Genomic DNA, 19,464 nt, shown 5'->3' with positions numbered 1-19,464 from the left:
CTGTTAACCTATGCAATTTGTTCAGCTGGGTAGTATACATCTGGTGTGCAAGTTCAGAAGCAAAGTATCTCGCCTTCTGGTCCAGAATATCGAATTCGAGATTATGCAACTTAAATGAAAGTTCTGAATATAACACCTTAAGATGCAATTTCAATATTCAGAACTTTCATTTAAGTTGCATAATCTCGAATTCGATATTCTGGACCAGAAGGCGAGATACTTTGCTTCTGAACTTGCACACCAGATGTATACTACCCAGCTGAACAAATTGCATAGGTTAACAGAGTCGAGTTCTGGTTCATTTTTAAGGAGAAGGGATGTGCAAGTAACAACTCACCATGTTTTCCATCCTCGAGTCAAGAATTTAACTAATGTGGAGTTCTCAGAAAATGAAATTGGGCTTTTAGATAAAGGTTTGAAGTATAATTTCCAGTCAAAAATTACTCATAGAACATTAGAAAATTTGGCAGTGGATTCTGAGGTTGCAATAGTGCGGGGCCGTGGTGATGTAGATACAAAGACCATGGTGGCTAATGTTATCAAGAGTACTAGTCCAGCACAGAGTGCGTGTGTTGATTCTGATGTTTTGCTGCTAAGATCTATACAACAGAAAGTGCAAGACAGTGATTTGGTGGTTTCAAAGGCAGATAAAGGCAACTGCATTGTGATTATGGAGAAGGGACAGTATAATCAGAAAGTACTAGACCTTATTCAAGGTGACGGATTTACGAGATTGCAAAGAGACCCAACTCCAGGGTTCCAGAAAGATCTTAGACAAGCAGTTAAGAATTCTTCATTTGTTTTTGAAACCGAACATCAGAAGAGTATGGTTGTGCCTATGAATCCACGAGCTCCTATTCTTTATGGACTTCCCAAAATTCATAAGGATAATATCCCAGTTCGTCCAGTGGTCTCATATTTGGGTGCGCCAACTTATAATCTGGCAAAAAGGTTGAATTCCATTATAAGAGACAAGTCCCAGTTCCAGCCGAAATATTGCTTGAAAAATAGCTTGCAGTTAATAGAAAAGATCCAGGACATTAACATACCAGATAATGCTGTTCTTCTTTCATTGGATGTAGACAGTTTGTTTACAAATGTGCCATATGGAGAGACTTTGGAGATTATTAAGGGTCTTTTTGAAAGGCAACGTTTACATCCAGGGGAAGTAGATGAATTGATAGATCTAACAGCGATTTGTATGAAACAAAATTATTTCAGATTTGGGGGACAGTATTATTTGCAAAGTGATGGTTTGGCTATGGGTTCACCACTAAGTCCTTTAATGGCTGATATTTTTATGGACCATTTTGAGAACCAGCATATTGTGGGCAACAATAATATATTATACTATTTTAGATACGTGGATGATTTGATTATTTGTTGGACGGGTAGTATGGGCCTGCTGGATGCATTTATTGCTGAAATTAATGGTAAGCATCCAAAAATTAAGTTTAAAAAGGAACTAGAGCAAGACAACTCATTGAATTTTCTAGATTTAACAATCACTAAAGTAAACAACAGGCATCAGTTCAAAATTTACCGTAAGCCTACACATACCGATACAGTTATCCCGGCTTCTTCCACGCATCCGTGGCAGCATAAGTTGGCTGCTTTTCATTGTTATGTGCATAGAATGTTGACTGTGCCTCTTTCTGATGAACACTATCAGATTGAATTAAATAATATTTATCACTTAGCAGTTTCGAATGGTTACGATAAGTCTGTTGTGGATGGTATCATCAGGAAAAAGCGGAATAGTATGGTCAACACTATGTTGTATGCGGCACGATCCTCTGAACCGATTAAGAAATATAAAGCGAGCATAACTTATGTTGGCAAGTTGTCTGATGCAATTTACAAAATTTTGAAGTCTAACGACATTCCTGTGGCCTTTAAGACAAATAATACTTTGCACTCGAAGCTTTGCAATGGCAAAGATAAGATCGAGAATGGGAAAAAGTCTGGAGTTTATAAGCTTACCTGTGACGATTGCAATAAAGTGTATGTGGGGCAAACGGGCCGTAGTTTCACTACTAGGTATAAAGAGCATGTTGCGTCATATAGACATAACCATCCAGAGAAGTCCAATTTTGCAAAGCACTTATTAGATACAGGTCACACTTTATCTGAGAATCATTCTTTTGATATTTTACATGTTTGCGAAAAGGGATTGCGTTTGGGTGTTCTGGAACAACTGGAAATAATTAGGTACAACAATAGGGGCATGATTCTTAACGAACAATTGAATGTTGCGTCATCGCCGTTATTACGAATTTTTCCATCTCACTCACACTTGCACGGTAGGGGGAGTGGTCAAGGTATAAATATGGCCGACCATTCTAGACAGGTCATTCCGTTGCCGGGCGTCAGACCGTCAACAACTCCTGAGGATGCCTCGTAGAGAGGCGAAACACGTGTCGAGGTTTATTCTTTTGGTGGTGGTTTGTTATATTTATTTGCGTATTTATTTTTGCGGTGGGAGGGTGGGAATATTAATTGCATGTAAAAATACGCAAGTAAGTATAACGGGTTAGCACTGATTGACTAGCACGTTATCTTTTCGCGGATTAGCAAAGTAATATTTTGGTTTTAATTAGTATGGATTTCCGCAAAGTAACGCCTGATTCTATTCACTATTTGAAAACGGCTTGCGTGGCCGAACAGGCACGACTTTATGTCAAACTAACCAAACAACATCGTGCAGCTGTCCAGAATGTTTGGTTTAACCAACAGTGCAAGCGTTTGAATGTTGTTCCTAATTACATCCATTTCCGCTGTAGTAGTACTTCCAGGGCTGCTAAATTGGCTATTAATAGGGCTCAGAAAATATGGTTGAACGAAGAATCTCGCCACTGGTTTTCAGTAAGGGATAATTTGAAATTGCATCTTAAGGTGTTATATTCAGAACTTTCATTTAAGTTGCATAATCTCGAATTCGATATTCTGGACCAGAAGGCGAGATACTTTGCTTCTGAACTTGCACACCAGATGTATACTACCCAGCTGAACAAATTGCATAGGTTAACAGAGTCGAGTTCTGGTTCATTTTTAAGGAGAAGGGATGTGCAAGTAACAACTCACCATGTTTTCCATCCTCGAGTCAAGAATTTAACTAATGTGGAGTTCTCAGAAAATGAAATTGGGCTTTTAGATAAAGGTTTGAAGTATAATTTCCAGTCAAAAATTACTCATAGAACATTAGAAAATTTGGCAGTGGATTCTGAGGTTGCAATAGTGCGGGGCCGTGGTGATGTAGATACAAAGACCATGGTGGCTAATGTTATCAAGAGTACTAGTCCAGCACAGAGTGCGTGTGTTGATTCTGATGTTTTGCTGCTAAGATCTATACAACAGAAAGTGCAAGACAGTGATTTGGTGGTTTCAAAGGCAGATAAAGGCAACTGCATTGTGATTATGGAGAAGGGACAGTATAATCAGAAAGTACTAGACCTTATTCAAGGTGACGGATTTACGAGATTGCAAAGAGACCCAACTCCAGGGTTCCAGAAAGATCTTAGACAAGCAGTTAAGAATTCTTCATTTGTTTTTGAAACCGAACATCAGAAGAGTATGGTTGTGCCTATGAATCCACGAGCTCCTATTCTTTATGGACTTCCCAAAATTCATAAGGATAATATCCCAGTTCGTCCAGTGGTCTCATATTTGGGTGCGCCAACTTATAATCTGGCAAAAAGGTTGAATTCCATTATAAGAGACAAGTCCCAGTTCCAGCCGAAATATTGCTTGAAAAATAGCTTGCAGTTAATAGAAAAGATCCAGGACATTAACATACCAGATAATGCTGTTCTTCTTTCATTGGATGTAGACAGTTTGTTTACAAATGTGCCATATGGAGAGACTTTGGAGATTATTAAGGGTCTTTTTGAAAGGCAACGTTTACATCCAGGGGAAGTAGATGAATTGATAGATCTAACAGCGATTTGTATGAAACAAAATTATTTCAGATTTGGGGGACAGTATTATTTGCAAAGTGATGGTTTGGCTATGGGTTCACCACTAAGTCCTTTAATGGCTGATATTTTTATGGACCATTTTGAGAACCAGCATATTGTGGGCAACAATAATATATTATACTATTTTAGATACGTGGATGATTTGATTATTTGTTGGACGGGTAGTATGAGCCTGCTGGATGCATTTATTGCTGAAATTAATGGTAAGCATCCAAAAATTAAGTTTAAAAAGGAACTAGAGCAAGACAACTCATTGAATTTTCTAGATTTAACAATCACTAAAGTAAACAACAGGCATCAGTTCAAAATTTACCGTAAGCCTACACATACCGATACAGTTATCCCGGCTTCTTCCACGCATCCGTGGCAGCATAAGTTGGCTGCTTTTCATTGTTATGTGCATAGAATGTTGACTGTGCCTCTTTCTGATGAACACTATCAGATTGAATTAAATAATATTTATCACTTAGCAGTTTCGAATGGTTACGATAAGTCTGTTGTGGATGGTATCATCAGGAAAAAGCGGAATAGTATGGTCAACACTATGTTGTATGCGGCACGATCCTCTGAACCGATTAAGAAATATAAAGCGAGCATAACTTATGTTGGCAAGTTGTCTGATGCAATTTACAAAATTTTGAAGTCTAACGACATTCCTGTGGCCTTTAAGACAAATAATACTTTGCACTCGAAGCTTTGCAATGGCAAAGATAAGATCGAGAATGGGAAAAAGTCTGGAGTTTATAAGCTTACCTGTGACGATTGCAATAAAGTGTATGTGGGGCAAACGGGCCGTAGTTTCACTACTAGGTATAAAGAGCATGTTGCGTCATATAGACATAACCATCCAGAGAAGTCCAATTTTGCAAAGCACTTATTAGATACAGGTCACACTTTATCTGAGAATCATTCTTTTGATATTTTACATGTTTGCGAAAAGGGATTGCGTTTGGGTGTTCTGGAACAACTGGAAATAATTAGGTACAACAATAGGGGCATGATTCTTAACGAACAATTGAATGTTGCGTCATCGCCGTTATTACGAATTTTTCCATCTCACTCACACTTGCACGGTAGGGGGAGTGGTCAAGGTATAAATATGGCCGACCATTCTAGACAGGTCATTCCGTTGCCGGGCGTCAGACCGTCAACAACTCCTGAGGATGCCTCGTAGAGAGGCGAAACACGTGTCGAGGTTTATTCTTTTGGTGGTGGTTTGTTATATTTATTTGCGTATTTATTTTTGCGGTGGGAGGGTGGGAATATTAATTGCATGTAAAAATACGCAAGTAAGTATAACGGGTTAGCACTGATTGACTAGCACGTTATCTTTTCGCGGATTAGCAAAGTAATATTTTGGTTTTAATTAGTATGGATTTCCGCAAAGTAACGCCTGATTCTATTCAAATTTATACTGGTTGTGTTGAGGCGAAGCGCCTGAGCCGATTCGAATATCACTCCCGGAGACGGTTGACAAACTTCCGAATGGCTCGTTCAGGACAGTCGCGTCTTTGCGCAGCGGGTATTGGAGTGGTCGGACGATCAAGTATATCCAAACTTTTACTTTAACGGACTTGAGGCGTCGCCATTTTAGTTACGGAGGAGCTAGATGGGGTTTTCTACAAGAGTAGGATAAAGTTTTCACAGGTCAATACCCAGTTTAGTTTTATCTATCCCGATTATATTAGATAAAAAACATCAAATAATGTTTGTCCAATTTCCCGCCCAATGTACCTATTTACAGGGTGTCAATGGTGTCAGGCATTGCGTATGCATTCATACTGTACATAAAAACAAGCTTCCCCCAACGGCCACCGGTTCTCCCGCATATATGGCGTGCCGACTGCCACTAAGCTTGCTAATTCGCTGAACTATTCGTATAACCTCGTTCCGGATTCGATTCCCTGAGAGACTCCGAGCGAAGCTCTCTCCATCGCCCGTTCGCAATTGATATAGCTATTTATTCTGTAGGTAGGAGCCATCCTTCCTAACACATTGAAAGAAAACGCCCCGCAAATGCGACTTCGATGACGGCTAGATTAGTTCACGCGACGCTGCTGGCCACACTTAGCTGAGTTAGTTTTCACGAACCTTCCAGCTTGCCCGTGTAGACCTGCGCCGTGTAGTCGAGCGGGCCGGCCGACGAGTGGAACTGGGCGCCCTCCGCGAACACCGAGCTCGTGTCCGGCTTCAGGAGCAGCGTGAAGTCCCTGCGAACAACAAATAAACCAGTTTAGTTAACCATTTACGAGGATTGCTAAATCCTGGTCACGGCACCAATTCAAAACCGTTGAGTTTACGATTGTGTATCAGCGCGAGAAACGGTAGGGTTTATAGTTATCAAACGTGCATGTAAGGGATAATATGTATAGTCCGTTTGGATTATAAAAAATTAAAGTATCTGACCATTTTTTTTTGATGACACTCCTCGGTACGGAGTGAAACATGTCGAGCGTTTTTCGAGTTAAAATACGTGAGTGATCCGTTCTTAATATATTTAATATATCTGCAGACCATAGTTTAAGAAGTGAATATGTCGGTAGGTACTGAACAATTTTTACTAACGAGCCAAACTCGAAAACTTGAATAATAAAAGTTGTTTTAGTATAACCTACATATTCACCCGTCAGAGTATGGTCAGAAAGAACAAATTCATACTGTATACCTAATAACTTCATAAAATACAATAAGATTTTATGAAACGTTTATTTTTAGGTTTTAGTTATAAAAGGTGAATATAAAGAAATTTTTTTTTTTAATCATCTCCTACCTAAGAGCGTTAACTAGGGGAAAAGTTCCTATGAGAATCAGTCATTTTTGAAGTTATCCCGAACAAAACGTCGCACCGACGCCCGTTAGTCTAAAATGAGTAATAGCTTCTGGAAATTACGTCTGTTAATAACTTCGGAGTTCAGATCTGCAAATGAGGATGGACGGTGAATGTGGGCCAACTTGCGCCAACTTACTCAACTTAGTAATAAAACTTAAGCCGTCGGATACTTTGTTTCCATTTAAAGGGCTCCGCTGTTAAGGGGCTCCATGAGTTCCAACGACTTTGACAAGTTATAATTTAATATTCCCACAGTAACAAGTATGTACGAGTACCATCACGCTCCGCGATTATTGCGCCCTTTAGGGTCCTAGTTAAATTGATTGTTCAATACTTACGCTATAGAATTTCCAATTTAGCAAGAACCCTAAATGGCATAACAATCCTGTGTGGTGACCTGGTGACTGTACATAAGTACTTAGCCAGAGGGCTCAACACGTTGTTTTATTTTCGTTACTTCCTTACTTCTATTAGATTGTTGTAGATTAAATTTCCAATCTATTAATTTGCACAAAAGTTATGTCCAAAAATGTATTATTTGCTGAAACTGTCAAAGTTAAACGCCATATATTATGTACTTACCTTTTATATTTGTTACTTTTTTACCGTATTAAACGCTCTGAATTTGAACCTATCTCGACGATAGTGAGGTTTGAAGTAAATACGAGCATGTAACATATTTAGTCAAACACCCTGTTAATATTATGATAGGCCATAAAACATGAAAATATTGTGTGACACAGATCGAAGGTCATTATGACCAGGGTGCCCCTTAACGCGTGTTTTATTCTCGTCACTTCCTGTTTTACTTATACTAACCAGAAGACTTAGGTAAGTTCAGCATTTTTCATGTACCTATTGTACCTACATACATGAAAATATTGTGTGATACAGATATAAGGTCATTGTGACCAGGCGGCTTAGCACGGTCGCGTTTTTATCCCTTGTCACCATGCCTGTCACGTTCTAACAAGTACGTAAGTGCGAAAGGGACGCGCATAGTGATAGACGATAAAAATGGAACCGTGCTGCGCCCACAGGTTGCCCCTTAACGCGTCGGCGTCGAACCGACCTGAATGTTCGGGCATTAAGGAGTTGAGGAGTTGCAACCGTCTCGGGGCTTTGTCCTTGTGTAAGTACTTAGCCAACGGGTTTGAAACGTTTTATTCTTGTCACTTCCTGTTTTACTAAACATACGACTTACCTAATGTATTTAAATGAAGAATGCTGTAAAATTTCTAAGCTTTATATTTCCGTCTTTTTTACCTGCCAGATCATTTTTCTGGTGTATAATTATGAACTTTTTAGACACGCAATACGCCCGTACACCGTTCTGAAATTTGTTTCTTAATATAGGTAAAATCTTTGAAAGAACCTTTAGGTTAGTAAATCTGTTCAACATGAAGACCGCAAGATACATGAATGAAACGAATGCCTATAGCATAAAACTTGGTTTTATACCATCCATTGGGTTTATCATCATCATCATCATCATCTCAGCCATAAGACGTCCACTGCTGAACATAGGCCTCCCCCTTGGACCTCCATACGTGCCGGTTGGAAGCGACCCGCATCCAGCGTCTTCCGGCGACCTTAACAAGGTCGTCTGTCCATCTTGTGGGTGGACGTCCTACGCTGCGCTTGCTAGTCCGTGGTCTCCACTCGAGCACTTTTCGACCCCATCGGCCATCTTCTCTGCGTGCAATGTGGCCTGCCCATTGCCACTTCAGCTTGCTAATCCGGTGGGCTATGTCGGTGACTTTAGTTCGTCTACGGATCTCCTCATTTCTGATTCGATCACGTAGAGAAACTCCGAGCATAGCCCTCTCCATAGCTCGCTGAGCGACTTTGAGTTTTGAGATGAGATGATGATAGGGTTTATAGTAGGTACCTAAGTATTCAAGAACATCTTTGAACATAAAACATTGGCTGATTCTGGATGAGTTTTTACATTCGTTTTAGTTGTAGGATTTATTTAATCAGCCGGTATTTTTTTTTTACTTCTCTTTTTAACAACCCAAAAGCTATGTTCCAAAATTAATTGCAATATCTTCGATCAGGAATGATTACTATTTGAAAGCCGCACTTAGAAGACAAAAGATTTTCATCAATGAAAGAAAAAACTCAGACAATACCAAAAAGAAGATGGTTCTAATCAGGGATGTTGCGGATGCAGATTTTTTGACATCCGCGGATGCGGATGCGGATATTTAAAGCCTCACATCCGCGGATGCGGATGCGGATGCGAATGTCAAGATTTGGTAAGTACTTAAAAAACGTCAAATATTAAATTTTTAGCATATTTTATTTAAAAAAAAACGAAACGTTTAGTATTTGAACAAGAATATAGGTGCGTTTTATTTAATAAAGAGTAACTTGGCCGACTTTTCGGCATCTAGACGATTTCGTATACATATAATGACGAAATTACCTAGCACTTACGCCGCCGGCGCCGCCGCTAATACGTTCCTGTTACCGACTTGGTCGACATCCGCATCATGCGGATGCTCCGCATCGATTTTATGCGGATGCGGATGCAGATGCGGATGTTCCGCGGATGCGGATGCGAATATTCGCAATATCCCTGGTTCTAATACTTAATTAGGTACGTGTTGAATTTGCGGATCATAGTTGTAATACTGAACTATAGGATTATAGTTGGGTGATTGTACTGAACTTATTCAGCGAGAAAACCTTCTCCGAAGCAGTCCGAAGTAAAGACAAGTAATTGCCTTAGATATCGCCTACTTCCTCGGGATACGTAGTGTTTTAATTGGATTAGGTTATATTTATTATGTCACCGCGCTCCTGCCCTCCTACAAGTTAATAAAGACTGGCTAACTTCGTTATATGACTCGCCCCGTCTAAATATAGCTACAATGTAGCTTCCTCGCACTTGGCTTATCCTTGCTTAAGAGAATACATTAGAGGTAATTTTCCCATACAAACGTTCTCGACATTTTCCTCTCTGACTCTAGGCCCTAGATGAGTAATTTTTTTGTATGAGTTCAATATTACCAGTATCTGTGTCTGTATGTTTCTTTTATATTTTTGTTTGTTTAAGACCTAGGTTACTTCAAAGTTCGCTAAAAACGGCCAAATAAATGCGCCTAGCATACAAAATTGGCAACAATAAACGCGAAAATCAAAACACCATTTTTTTTTTTTCATTCTGTTCCCAAAATTTCGTTACGATTGGTTAAGTTTTGGAGTAGGAAAATGTCGAGAACGAAACTTCGATTTCGATTTCACGCAGGATTTTTCGCCTAAGCTGCAGTTGTCCTTATCGCACTAATTTTAGGACCCGTCCGCGTCAGCGCAATGAGTAATATACCTAAAATTTTCAAATCGGAGAAGGGGCTCAGCTAATATATCTTCTTAAGTCACACGAATTTAGCCGCCGCCTTATAATCTAATAAGTTACGCTGTAATTTTAAAACAACCTTCCGAAATAATACCGATCGATATCTATGTCTGTCTGTAGTTTTCGTTGTTAGAAATTGTAATACAAATAAATTAGGGCGATTATAAGTTTTAAATACAAAACTTCTACTAGTACCATTAATTATTCTGACTGCTATAGTTATTACTGTTATTAGCCACTATACTTACATAGTAATTGGCCACTCCTAACAAATCAGAAAGAAACAAGCCAATAGATGTCTTATGTCTTATAAGAGTGGCCAATTACTATGTAGTGGCCAATAACTATAGCAGTCACCCTATTTTATTGTCGTCAATGTTCAGTTCGGACCAAGAAATTCGCTTATTCACTAAACTAGATTTACTAACTATTGATCAGCAACAGGTGTTCGGTCTCTATACTTATATACTACCTACACCAATAGTACAGTCGCCATCAGATATATAGGAACAGCCAAGATGCTCAACAATAACTGAACACGCACTCTAACGCCTTGACAATAGAGACGTGTTCAGTTATTTGTGAGCACCTCGGCCGCTCCGATATATCTGATGGCGACGGTACACGTAATTAATTCGTTAATCGAGTAAGGTATCCGATTGCCACACAATAGACGTACGAAATATCGCTGATCCAATTTCATAACAAAGTATAGGGTTGAAATAATTATATGCTTCGTTGAGCATATTCTATACTTAGTTACTTACTTCTATTACCTTAGCCAGAAACTGGTATACAATACAGACTGTCAATAAAAATAAAAATACATGATAAATGTCGTCTGAGGCTTAGAGTGCTGTGAGCCTTAGGACTTTGTGCCGTTCTGGAGAACGTTCTCCGTTTACTCGAGCGAGAACGTTTCCCATACAAAATGGAGAACGTTCTCGAGAGCGGGACCGCTTTAAGACTAGTATAAATAGATCAACATCCACTTTTAAAGTGGATGTTGATCTACTCGTATCTATATACTTATTCGGATGGCAACTGAAACAGCTTTTCTGTTGCAGCGTTACTGCTACAGTCTTTGATGTTGATGATGTCAATTTCGAAGATACGTTGCTGCAGTCGCCATTTGAATGTAATTTTAACTCTTTAGTCTGTATCTTTAGGTATTTAAATAAAAGTAAACAAACAATATGTCTATTTTCGGGTAGTTATAACATGTATTGATTAACCAACCAAATACAAAACCGCCTAGATCTGTCACTGAACGACCTGACTTTAATCTACATTATTTGATCATGTAATGTTTTCATCTACCCTCAACTAGTTAGCTGAAGAAGCCATTTGAGGGTAGATTTTGTTTTCTTTTATTTAAATACCTAAAGATACAGCGTTATAGGGTAGCTTATTCGATGACTGAAACCTTTCTACACATTATCAATGCAAGCACCCGAGTTTATCAGTCTTTATTTTTCATTTATCTTTCTTTCCTTGCTGTATATGAAGCAAACGCACGTTTCTGCTCCAAGGCAGTAATTGAGTTACTATTTACTGTTATTGTCTATGATACTGCCCGAACATAGGTACTTTTATTAGACGAAATAGAAAGAGAAAATACGGGGATAGCGCACAGCCGTGGCTTCGCTCACATTGGCTTTATTTGATGGAATCCGAGCAAGTTTGCCGGTAACGAAGTTAGACCAAACAAATAAGAAGTCGTCTGGCTGTCTATGGTAGGGCTGCCAGAAATATGGACGTCGGCTGGGACAGTTTAGCAAAAGTAGAGTATAATAAAAATTATTTTAAAAGTCGACTGTTTCTATCCATCTTTGAGAATCTTCGACTTTAGTTAATAATTCGTGAGTAATCTGTTTAAAATAATTTTAATTTGTTCGAGTCTCTATAGTTGAAAAGTAGTAGCTCGTAAGGAGGTAATAATATTTAGGTACCTAACTAAAGTCAGGCAAAAACAGTTTTTTTTTTTAGTTTTTCATTCCGGCAAAAAATGTCCCGTTATTACACCAAGATTCAAACCGGGACATGTCCGATGCAGAACAAACCAAGGATGTACTCGTCTGGGTAATAATTGGAAATTCTGGTGTTTCATCAATGGATATGTCAATGTGAAATATTTGAAAAGTTATCGGAAACTCGAATGGCTTTATTTGATGGAATCTGCGTAAGTTTTCCGGTAACGAACAACGAAGTTATACAAAACAAATAAGAAATCGTCTGTCTGCCAAATAAGAAATCGTCTAAACCAAAGATGTACCGAGATTGTTAGATTTGTTGTTCTCTTTCCCAACTGGGAATGGCAAGCTTTAGTTTTTCACCTGGTGGCCTAGAGCGGCAAGAGGAAGTCGCCCGACTTTCAATACGGAGGTCACGGGTTCAAACCCCGGCTCGTACCAATGAGTTTTTCGGAAATTATGTACGAAACATATTTACCAGTTGCTTTTCGGTGAAGGAAAACATCGTGAGGAAACCTGACAAATCCCAAAAAGGCTAGTTTCCCCTCTGGGTTGGAAGATAGCAGTCGCTTTCGTAAAAACTAGTGCCTACGTCAATTCTTGGGATTAGTTGTCAAGTGGACCCCTGGCTCCCATGAGCCGTGGCAAAATGCCGGGATAACGCGAGGAAGAAGGGGGACATTTTTATACTAATACTCAGGAACACGAGCTCTTTCGGTCCTAATAGGAGAAGTCTCAAGATTTTTTACCGTTACCGTTTTTCATAGACTTTGTGTGACGGTAAACGGAATGGAAGAATTGAAAAATGTACTTATGGAAATTTCGGGATACTTTTTTTCTCTTATTATTGATGTTGATTCTTTGGAAACCGTGAAAATGCTACCCTCGCGTCCTCGCATTTGGTTAATAAGATGCCATTTCGATTAGGCTTATGCAGATGTTTCGTAAACAAGAGCGAGTAAACCTTATAAATGCAAAGCTAGGTCACGGTAAACAACATTGTATTTTTATACATAAATAAAAAAATTAAAAATAAAATATAAAATATTTTTATTGACTAAAACAAGTAGTGTTGAAGTCCCTGTCTTCTGAGCTAAGTAAAAACCTGTGTTACAGAAGTCACGTGTCCTCTCCCAGACAATAAAAACTTATTAACTACAATGTTTTAATGCTAAAAAACAATGCCATTCTAGTAATACATGAATACAGAGCAATTACATTTTAAATACATTTTTTTTGTGTGTAAATGATTTTGTGTGTGTGTGTATGTGTGTGAGTTGTGTGAGAATATCAGGGTATGATGCTTTCGGTTTGTTCATAGTCTAATGACAGCAACCAGAAATTACATATATGTCATAATATACTAAATAAAACATGACCAAGCCCTCTGGCTCCAATTTCACCACGGTGACAGGTGCGACAACAAAGACGTCACAGGCATCCATGGGCTACGGTTAGGGTGTTTCATTTTTCCGAATTTTCGATTTTCATCTGACTTTGCTCGAATTCTTGTTCTAACTGATAAAAAAATATTATACGTTAAAAAAAATTAAAATCGGTCAACATTTAGAGGTTGCACAACATCAACAAAGATTTTTCAAATAACCAACGACTCTACATCGGAGGGTAGAAAATGGTTTAAGCGGCTACCATCAAAGCGGAGAGTAGTGTGATACTGAACCTTCTACATATAAATAAATTTTTAAATTAGTAGTAAACTTGGATTTTGGTTACTCGATAAATGTTCTAATTAAGATTTTTCAGTTTTTCCACCTGTTTCCAAAGGAAAAGTGCTTTTATCGTGTTTTAGACGCAAAATTCAGTTATCTCATTCGATTTTAGTATCAGTTAATTATATTTTGTCATTTTAGAACATAGTTCATTTTCACGCTGTAGCCGAGATAAATTGAGAGCAACTTACATAAATCCAGCAGCACCTTGGCGTACCACGTGGTGGTCTATGTATGATGATTGGGAAATCCTCTGCTTTATCGACAGCTGCATATATCCATAAGGGGCACTGGGTCACTAATTAGTCTCTGGTTGATTTTCACTTAAATCGCAGCGACGGGAACCGAAATATGAATTATTTTAATCGGAGCACGGGTCGAACGCGGCCATTAGTTTTAACGGCAGGTGAAGAGCTTTTTTCCTCGCTAGGTGGCGCGGTTGTGTCGTGCCGGAAGGGCTTTTGAGATAAATGCAGTTGCCAGTTCAAATATCTAGCTACTACACGAAAATATATTCTTTCCTAATTGTGTTGCTTTGTATGTAAGAAAAATACCTATTTAAATATGCATAGAAAGTAATTAATACTAATCTGTTCCTCTACGGAACATGCCGCTCACCTTAAAAGCACGTAGTGTCTTTTAAAAGAACATGCGAAAGTTCAACAAGATAAAGAAACTTATACCTAACTTAAATGCTAACATTAAAAGTCGTAACGATTGTAGAAATTATTCTAAGGGTAAGGGACAGACCTTAACTACGGGTCGTTTGAACAATGTGTTCCCACTTTTTAAAGTTACGACGCGAATAACGTGATCAGTGCCCGGATGGACAGCATGAACGCGCGCGAGTTTCCACTGTAACGGCGGCAAGTGGTCATCGCATACCACAACAACAGTGCCTTCACGGATGGCGGGACCGCGATCTTGAAGCCACTTTGTACTCTGCTGCAGTTGATGGAGATATTCACGACTCCATCTACGCCAGAAATGCTGGACAGCTTGTTGTACCCAGCGCCAGCGCGTAAGACGACTAGGGTTTTCGTCGATCAAAGAAACGCCCGGTAGGGCCGTTAAGGGCTCGCCGATTAAGAAATGAGCCGGCGTAAGAGGTAACGGATCGGAAGAGTCTGAACTTAACACGCAGAGAGGACGACTGTTAAGTACCGCTTCGATTTGACAGGTCAGCGTGTGCATAGAATCATATGTTTGCGTCTGTGTACCTATTACGCGATATAAATGGGTTTTGAAACTCTTAACAGCCGCTTCGAATAGTCCACCGAAATGGCTAGCATACGGTGGCTGAAAATGCAAAGTTAATCCTTGTTTTAAAGTTTGTTGGTTGAGAGCGCTCATGACCGAATCGTTACGTAAGAACGCGTATAATTCTTTAAGGTAATTATTACAACCAACAAAGTTACGTCCGCAATCGGTATATATATCTGTACAATATCCTCGGCGGGACGTGAAACGTCGCAACGCAGCTAAAAAACCTTCTGTGGAAAGTTCGGAAACTAATTCAAGATGTACAGCCTTAACGCTCATACATACGAAAACCGCAACATAACATTTTATTATTTTTGCATTACGAACTTTATTAGCGCGAACGTAAAATGGCCCGCAAAAATCGCACGAAGTTTTACTAAATACGCGCGCGGGGCGCAAGCGGACCGAGGGAAGCATGCCCATGCGAGGTTGCACGCGGGTAGGGCGTGCGCGGAAACATGGAATACAACGATGCACGCGTAGACGCACAATATCGCGACCTGAAATAATCCAATATCGCTGTAAGAGCGAGTTTTGCACGCACTGCGGACCGGCATGCAATTCGTGTATATGAGTATCGTCAATAATAAGATTTGTAAGAGGATGTCTTTTAGGTAAAATTAATTGATGTTTTGATTCATAAGGTAAAAATGATTTATGAATACGTCCGCCGACGCGTAATAATCCCTCACTATCTAGAATAGGCGCGAGACGCCGCAAACGTAAGGAAGGGGATTTATTTGACGAGATATTTTTTATGTCGTCTTCGAACACTTGTTGTTGCGTAATCAATATAAGTCGCTTTAATGCAAAGTGGTACTCTGGTACGGTGATGTACTCAGGGAGCGTTTGTTTATGTTTTCTACATTTGTGGTAAAAACGAAATATTAATGCCGTGACGCGAACTAATTTACCTAGCGACGAAAATCGCGTAATAAGAGTATCATCGTCCGGGAAAGTAGGCAATGTGGAAACACATGCGCAATTAATATTTGTTGATTCAATTTTATTACGTTTTTCTTCCGTTGTGTTTACTACCGGTTTTTGTATAGGCCAGGAGTCGTGACTTTGTTGGAGCCATGTAGGACCATGGAACCACAAGTCATTTTGTACGAGCGCGGCGGGCAGCAGACCGCGCGACGCCGGGTCAGCGCTGTTGTCAGCTGACGGGACGTGACGCCAGCATCTCGCCGGGACACGGGACAAAATCTCACTGGTGCGGTTAGAGACAAACGTTTTCCATTCGTGCGGGGGTGACTTAAGCCACGCGAGCGCGACGGAACTATCTGACCACGCGTACACTTGATCGGGGCGAATGCGATCACCGTAAATGCGCATTACTCTTTCTATCAATTTTGACAGGATCACGCATCCCATTAATTCCATTTTCGGAATAGTAAGGCAAATCCGAAGTGGAGTTACGCGGGTTCGAGCTATGACTAAATAAGTTTGAACCTTACCGGTATTGTCCGTAAGACGTATATAAACACAGGCGGCATACGCAATTTGACTTGCGTCTGCAAATCCGTGAATTTCGATTGAATCGAAGTCGTCAGTATTAAAAATATGACGAGGAAATGAAATTTGAGATAAGAGCGGGAGCTCGCTAACAAAACTCGTCCATGAGTTAACTATATCGATAGGGGCTTCGGAGTCCCAAGGAACCTTTGCTAACCATAGCAATTGAATTAAATGTTTGGCAAACAATGTCACCGGAGATAATAACCCGAGTGGGTCGTAAATTTTTGCAATTTCCGAGAGAATAGCCCGCTTCGTACAGGCCCGAGAAGTACTTTGTACTTTGAAACTAAATGAGTCTGATCCCGGATTCCATTGAAGTCCAAGGACTTTGACCCCTTTGTCATTTTCCATTTCGGCAAAATGAACATTTTCGCGCCGCTCACCATGAGAATCTGGGGATCGCGTAACAGCGAGAATAGCTGGCGAGTTACTTTGCCATTTACGTAATTCGAACCCGGCCGTGGCACAAATACCTATCAGTTCCTGCTGCAGAGCGAGAGCCTCGGCTGTGGTATCTGCACCGGTTACCACATCGTCAACAAAGACGTCATTGAGTAAGACTGGGGAGGCGCGCGGGAAACGCTCACCTTCGTCGTGAGCTAGCTGTTTAATTGTGCGCAAGGCGAGATAAGGGGAACTACTTATACCGAAGGTAACGGTACGAAGCCTATAATCGCGCAGAGGCTCCTCGGGCGATTGGCGCCAAAGGATGCGCTGAAAATCCCTATCACTTTCACGCACAAGAATATTGCGATACATCTGTTTGATGTCGGAACAAAATGCAATGTTATGCACTCTGAATTTTAGAAGAACGTCAACAATGTCTAAGTGTAACTTAGGACCTGTTAACAAAGTGTCATTTAACGCGTGTCCACTTGTCGTGCGACACCCAGCGTCGTAAACTACGCGTGTGCGTGTAGTTTCGGAAATTTTTGACACACAATGGTGGGGTATGTAATAACTCGCGCCAGCGGGGGGGTTATCGTCCGCGAGCTCCATGTGGTTGAGATCCACGTACTCCTGGAGGCAAGCGTGATAATCCGCCTTCAACTGGGGGTTACGTTCTAGACGGTATTCCAATTTATGGAATCGTGCTAGGGCAATTTGCCGAGACTCGCCGAGCGGCGGTGCATCGGGCTTGAATGGCAGAGCGACCACGTATCGCCCTGTTTCATCACGCGTATGCGTCTTTTGAAAAAAGGATTCGCATAGCTTTTCTTCGGGAGTGTAACTCCGCAACTCTGGTACTGACTCCAGCTCCCAAAACTTCTGAAGATTGTCGTTGTCAAACGACGTAAAGCAAGTATGGCGTGGAGTCGAAACATTGGAAGTAAAGTTCACTTTACCTCCTAGCAAATAACCAAACACACTATTAATTGCGGTGGGCGTGCCAGGTTTACCTCTGACAATGCCATCGCGAACAATATCCATGAAAATGTCCTCGCCGAGTATCATGTCGACCGGCTGAGGTTTGTGAAATTCAGGGTCGGCTAAAGCGAGTCCCTGCAAATGAGGCCAATCAGCGAGAGGTGCTAGTGGTACACTAGGCATTTGACGGGTTAACTTCGCCAGAATAGACGCCTCTAACGGAATGATTGGATTTTGTTTGCCCTTAGGCGAAATTGAGCACACGAAGGTACCCCTAGGTTCCAGCGGCAAGTCGCCGACACCGACCAGCGGCTCGCTAACATGTTGTCGCGGTAAATTGAGTCGTTGCATACACGATTCTGTAATCAGAGCTGCTTGTGAACCCCCATCTACCATACATCGAATCGTCGCAACTTTGTTGCCTTCGTAATAAAGGTCAACCAACGCCGTTGATAATAAAACCGTGCTAGGTTGTTTCCCTAAACTACCTAAACTCTGTTCATTCACGCCGTGAACTGCCGACGGGCTGCTAGGGCCGGGCTGCTCCGTAAGAGCGAGCGAGACGGCACCTGAATCCGTAGCTTCATTGATAATCGGTTGTGGAATGTTTGATTCTATATGAATTAAAGTATGATGTCGTTTATTACACTTACGACATTTAAAACTTGATTTACAATTCCTTAAGTCGTGCCCGGGGCATAAACAATTGTAACATACATTATTTGTTTTAACAAATGCAAATCTATCTTTCACCGATAGGTCTAAAAATTCTAAACATTTATTGAGGGAATGCATTCCTTTACACTTCAAGCAAGCTCGAACCTTATTTGTATCGACATAAGGTCGACTTTGAGCTGACGCCGTACTTGTTGCAAAAACACGCTTGGGTGTTATTTGATTTGAATTTATATTTGTATTATTTTTACTACTTAAGGAATTGTTTCGAGTGGACTGTGTATGGGAAACTGAAATCATCTGTTCCGCTGAAAGTTCGCGTTCGAGGAAAGTAATTAGGCCCTGAACTTTAGGTATTTCGCCCGGGTTGGTTAAGGAACGTTCATATTCTTTTCGCGTATTCACGGGAATCTTACGTAATAATAAATTTAACAGAACGAAGTCCCATTCCTTAACCGGAAAATCCATGACTTCGAGCGCCTTTATATTTTCGTGATAAACATTAAGTAAATTTCTCATGGCAACAGCTGATCGCGCGGAACAAATATCTATATCGAACAACTTATCTAGATGTTGTGATGCAATAATGCGTTTATTGTCATAACGGGATTTTAGAATATCGAGCGCAATTGCATAATTACTTTCCGTTATGGGAATTGATTTAATTAAATTATGTGGCTCGTTTTTGACAGAAAGGAGCAAATACCTAAACTTCTCCGCATCCGTGTAGGCATTGTTATTGTGTACCAGCGATTGAAATAAA

General features: G+C 40.3%; 1 protein-coding gene across 1 annotated transcript in view; it reads right to left on the bottom strand.

The window, feature by feature from the left end:
• The window catches only part of LOC134791983 (uncharacterized), a 320,377-nt gene that overhangs the window by 34,740 nt on the left and 266,173 nt on the right, over positions 1-19,464 (bottom strand). The window contains exon 3 of the mRNA XM_063763080.1: positions 6,069-6,187. Coding sequence (XP_063619150.1) covers positions 6,069-6,187 — 119 coding nt within the window. The remainder of the gene's footprint in view (positions 1-6,068; positions 6,188-19,464) is intronic.

The sequence above is a fragment of the Cydia splendana genome, chromosome 7 (assembly GCF_910591565.1).
Source record: "Cydia splendana chromosome 7, ilCydSple1.2, whole genome shotgun sequence".
Classification (NCBI taxonomy): domain Eukaryota; kingdom Metazoa; phylum Arthropoda; class Insecta; order Lepidoptera; family Tortricidae; genus Cydia; species Cydia splendana.
Note: the sequence above shows the minus strand (reverse complement) of the source record. Positions and strands in the feature narration are given on the sequence as shown.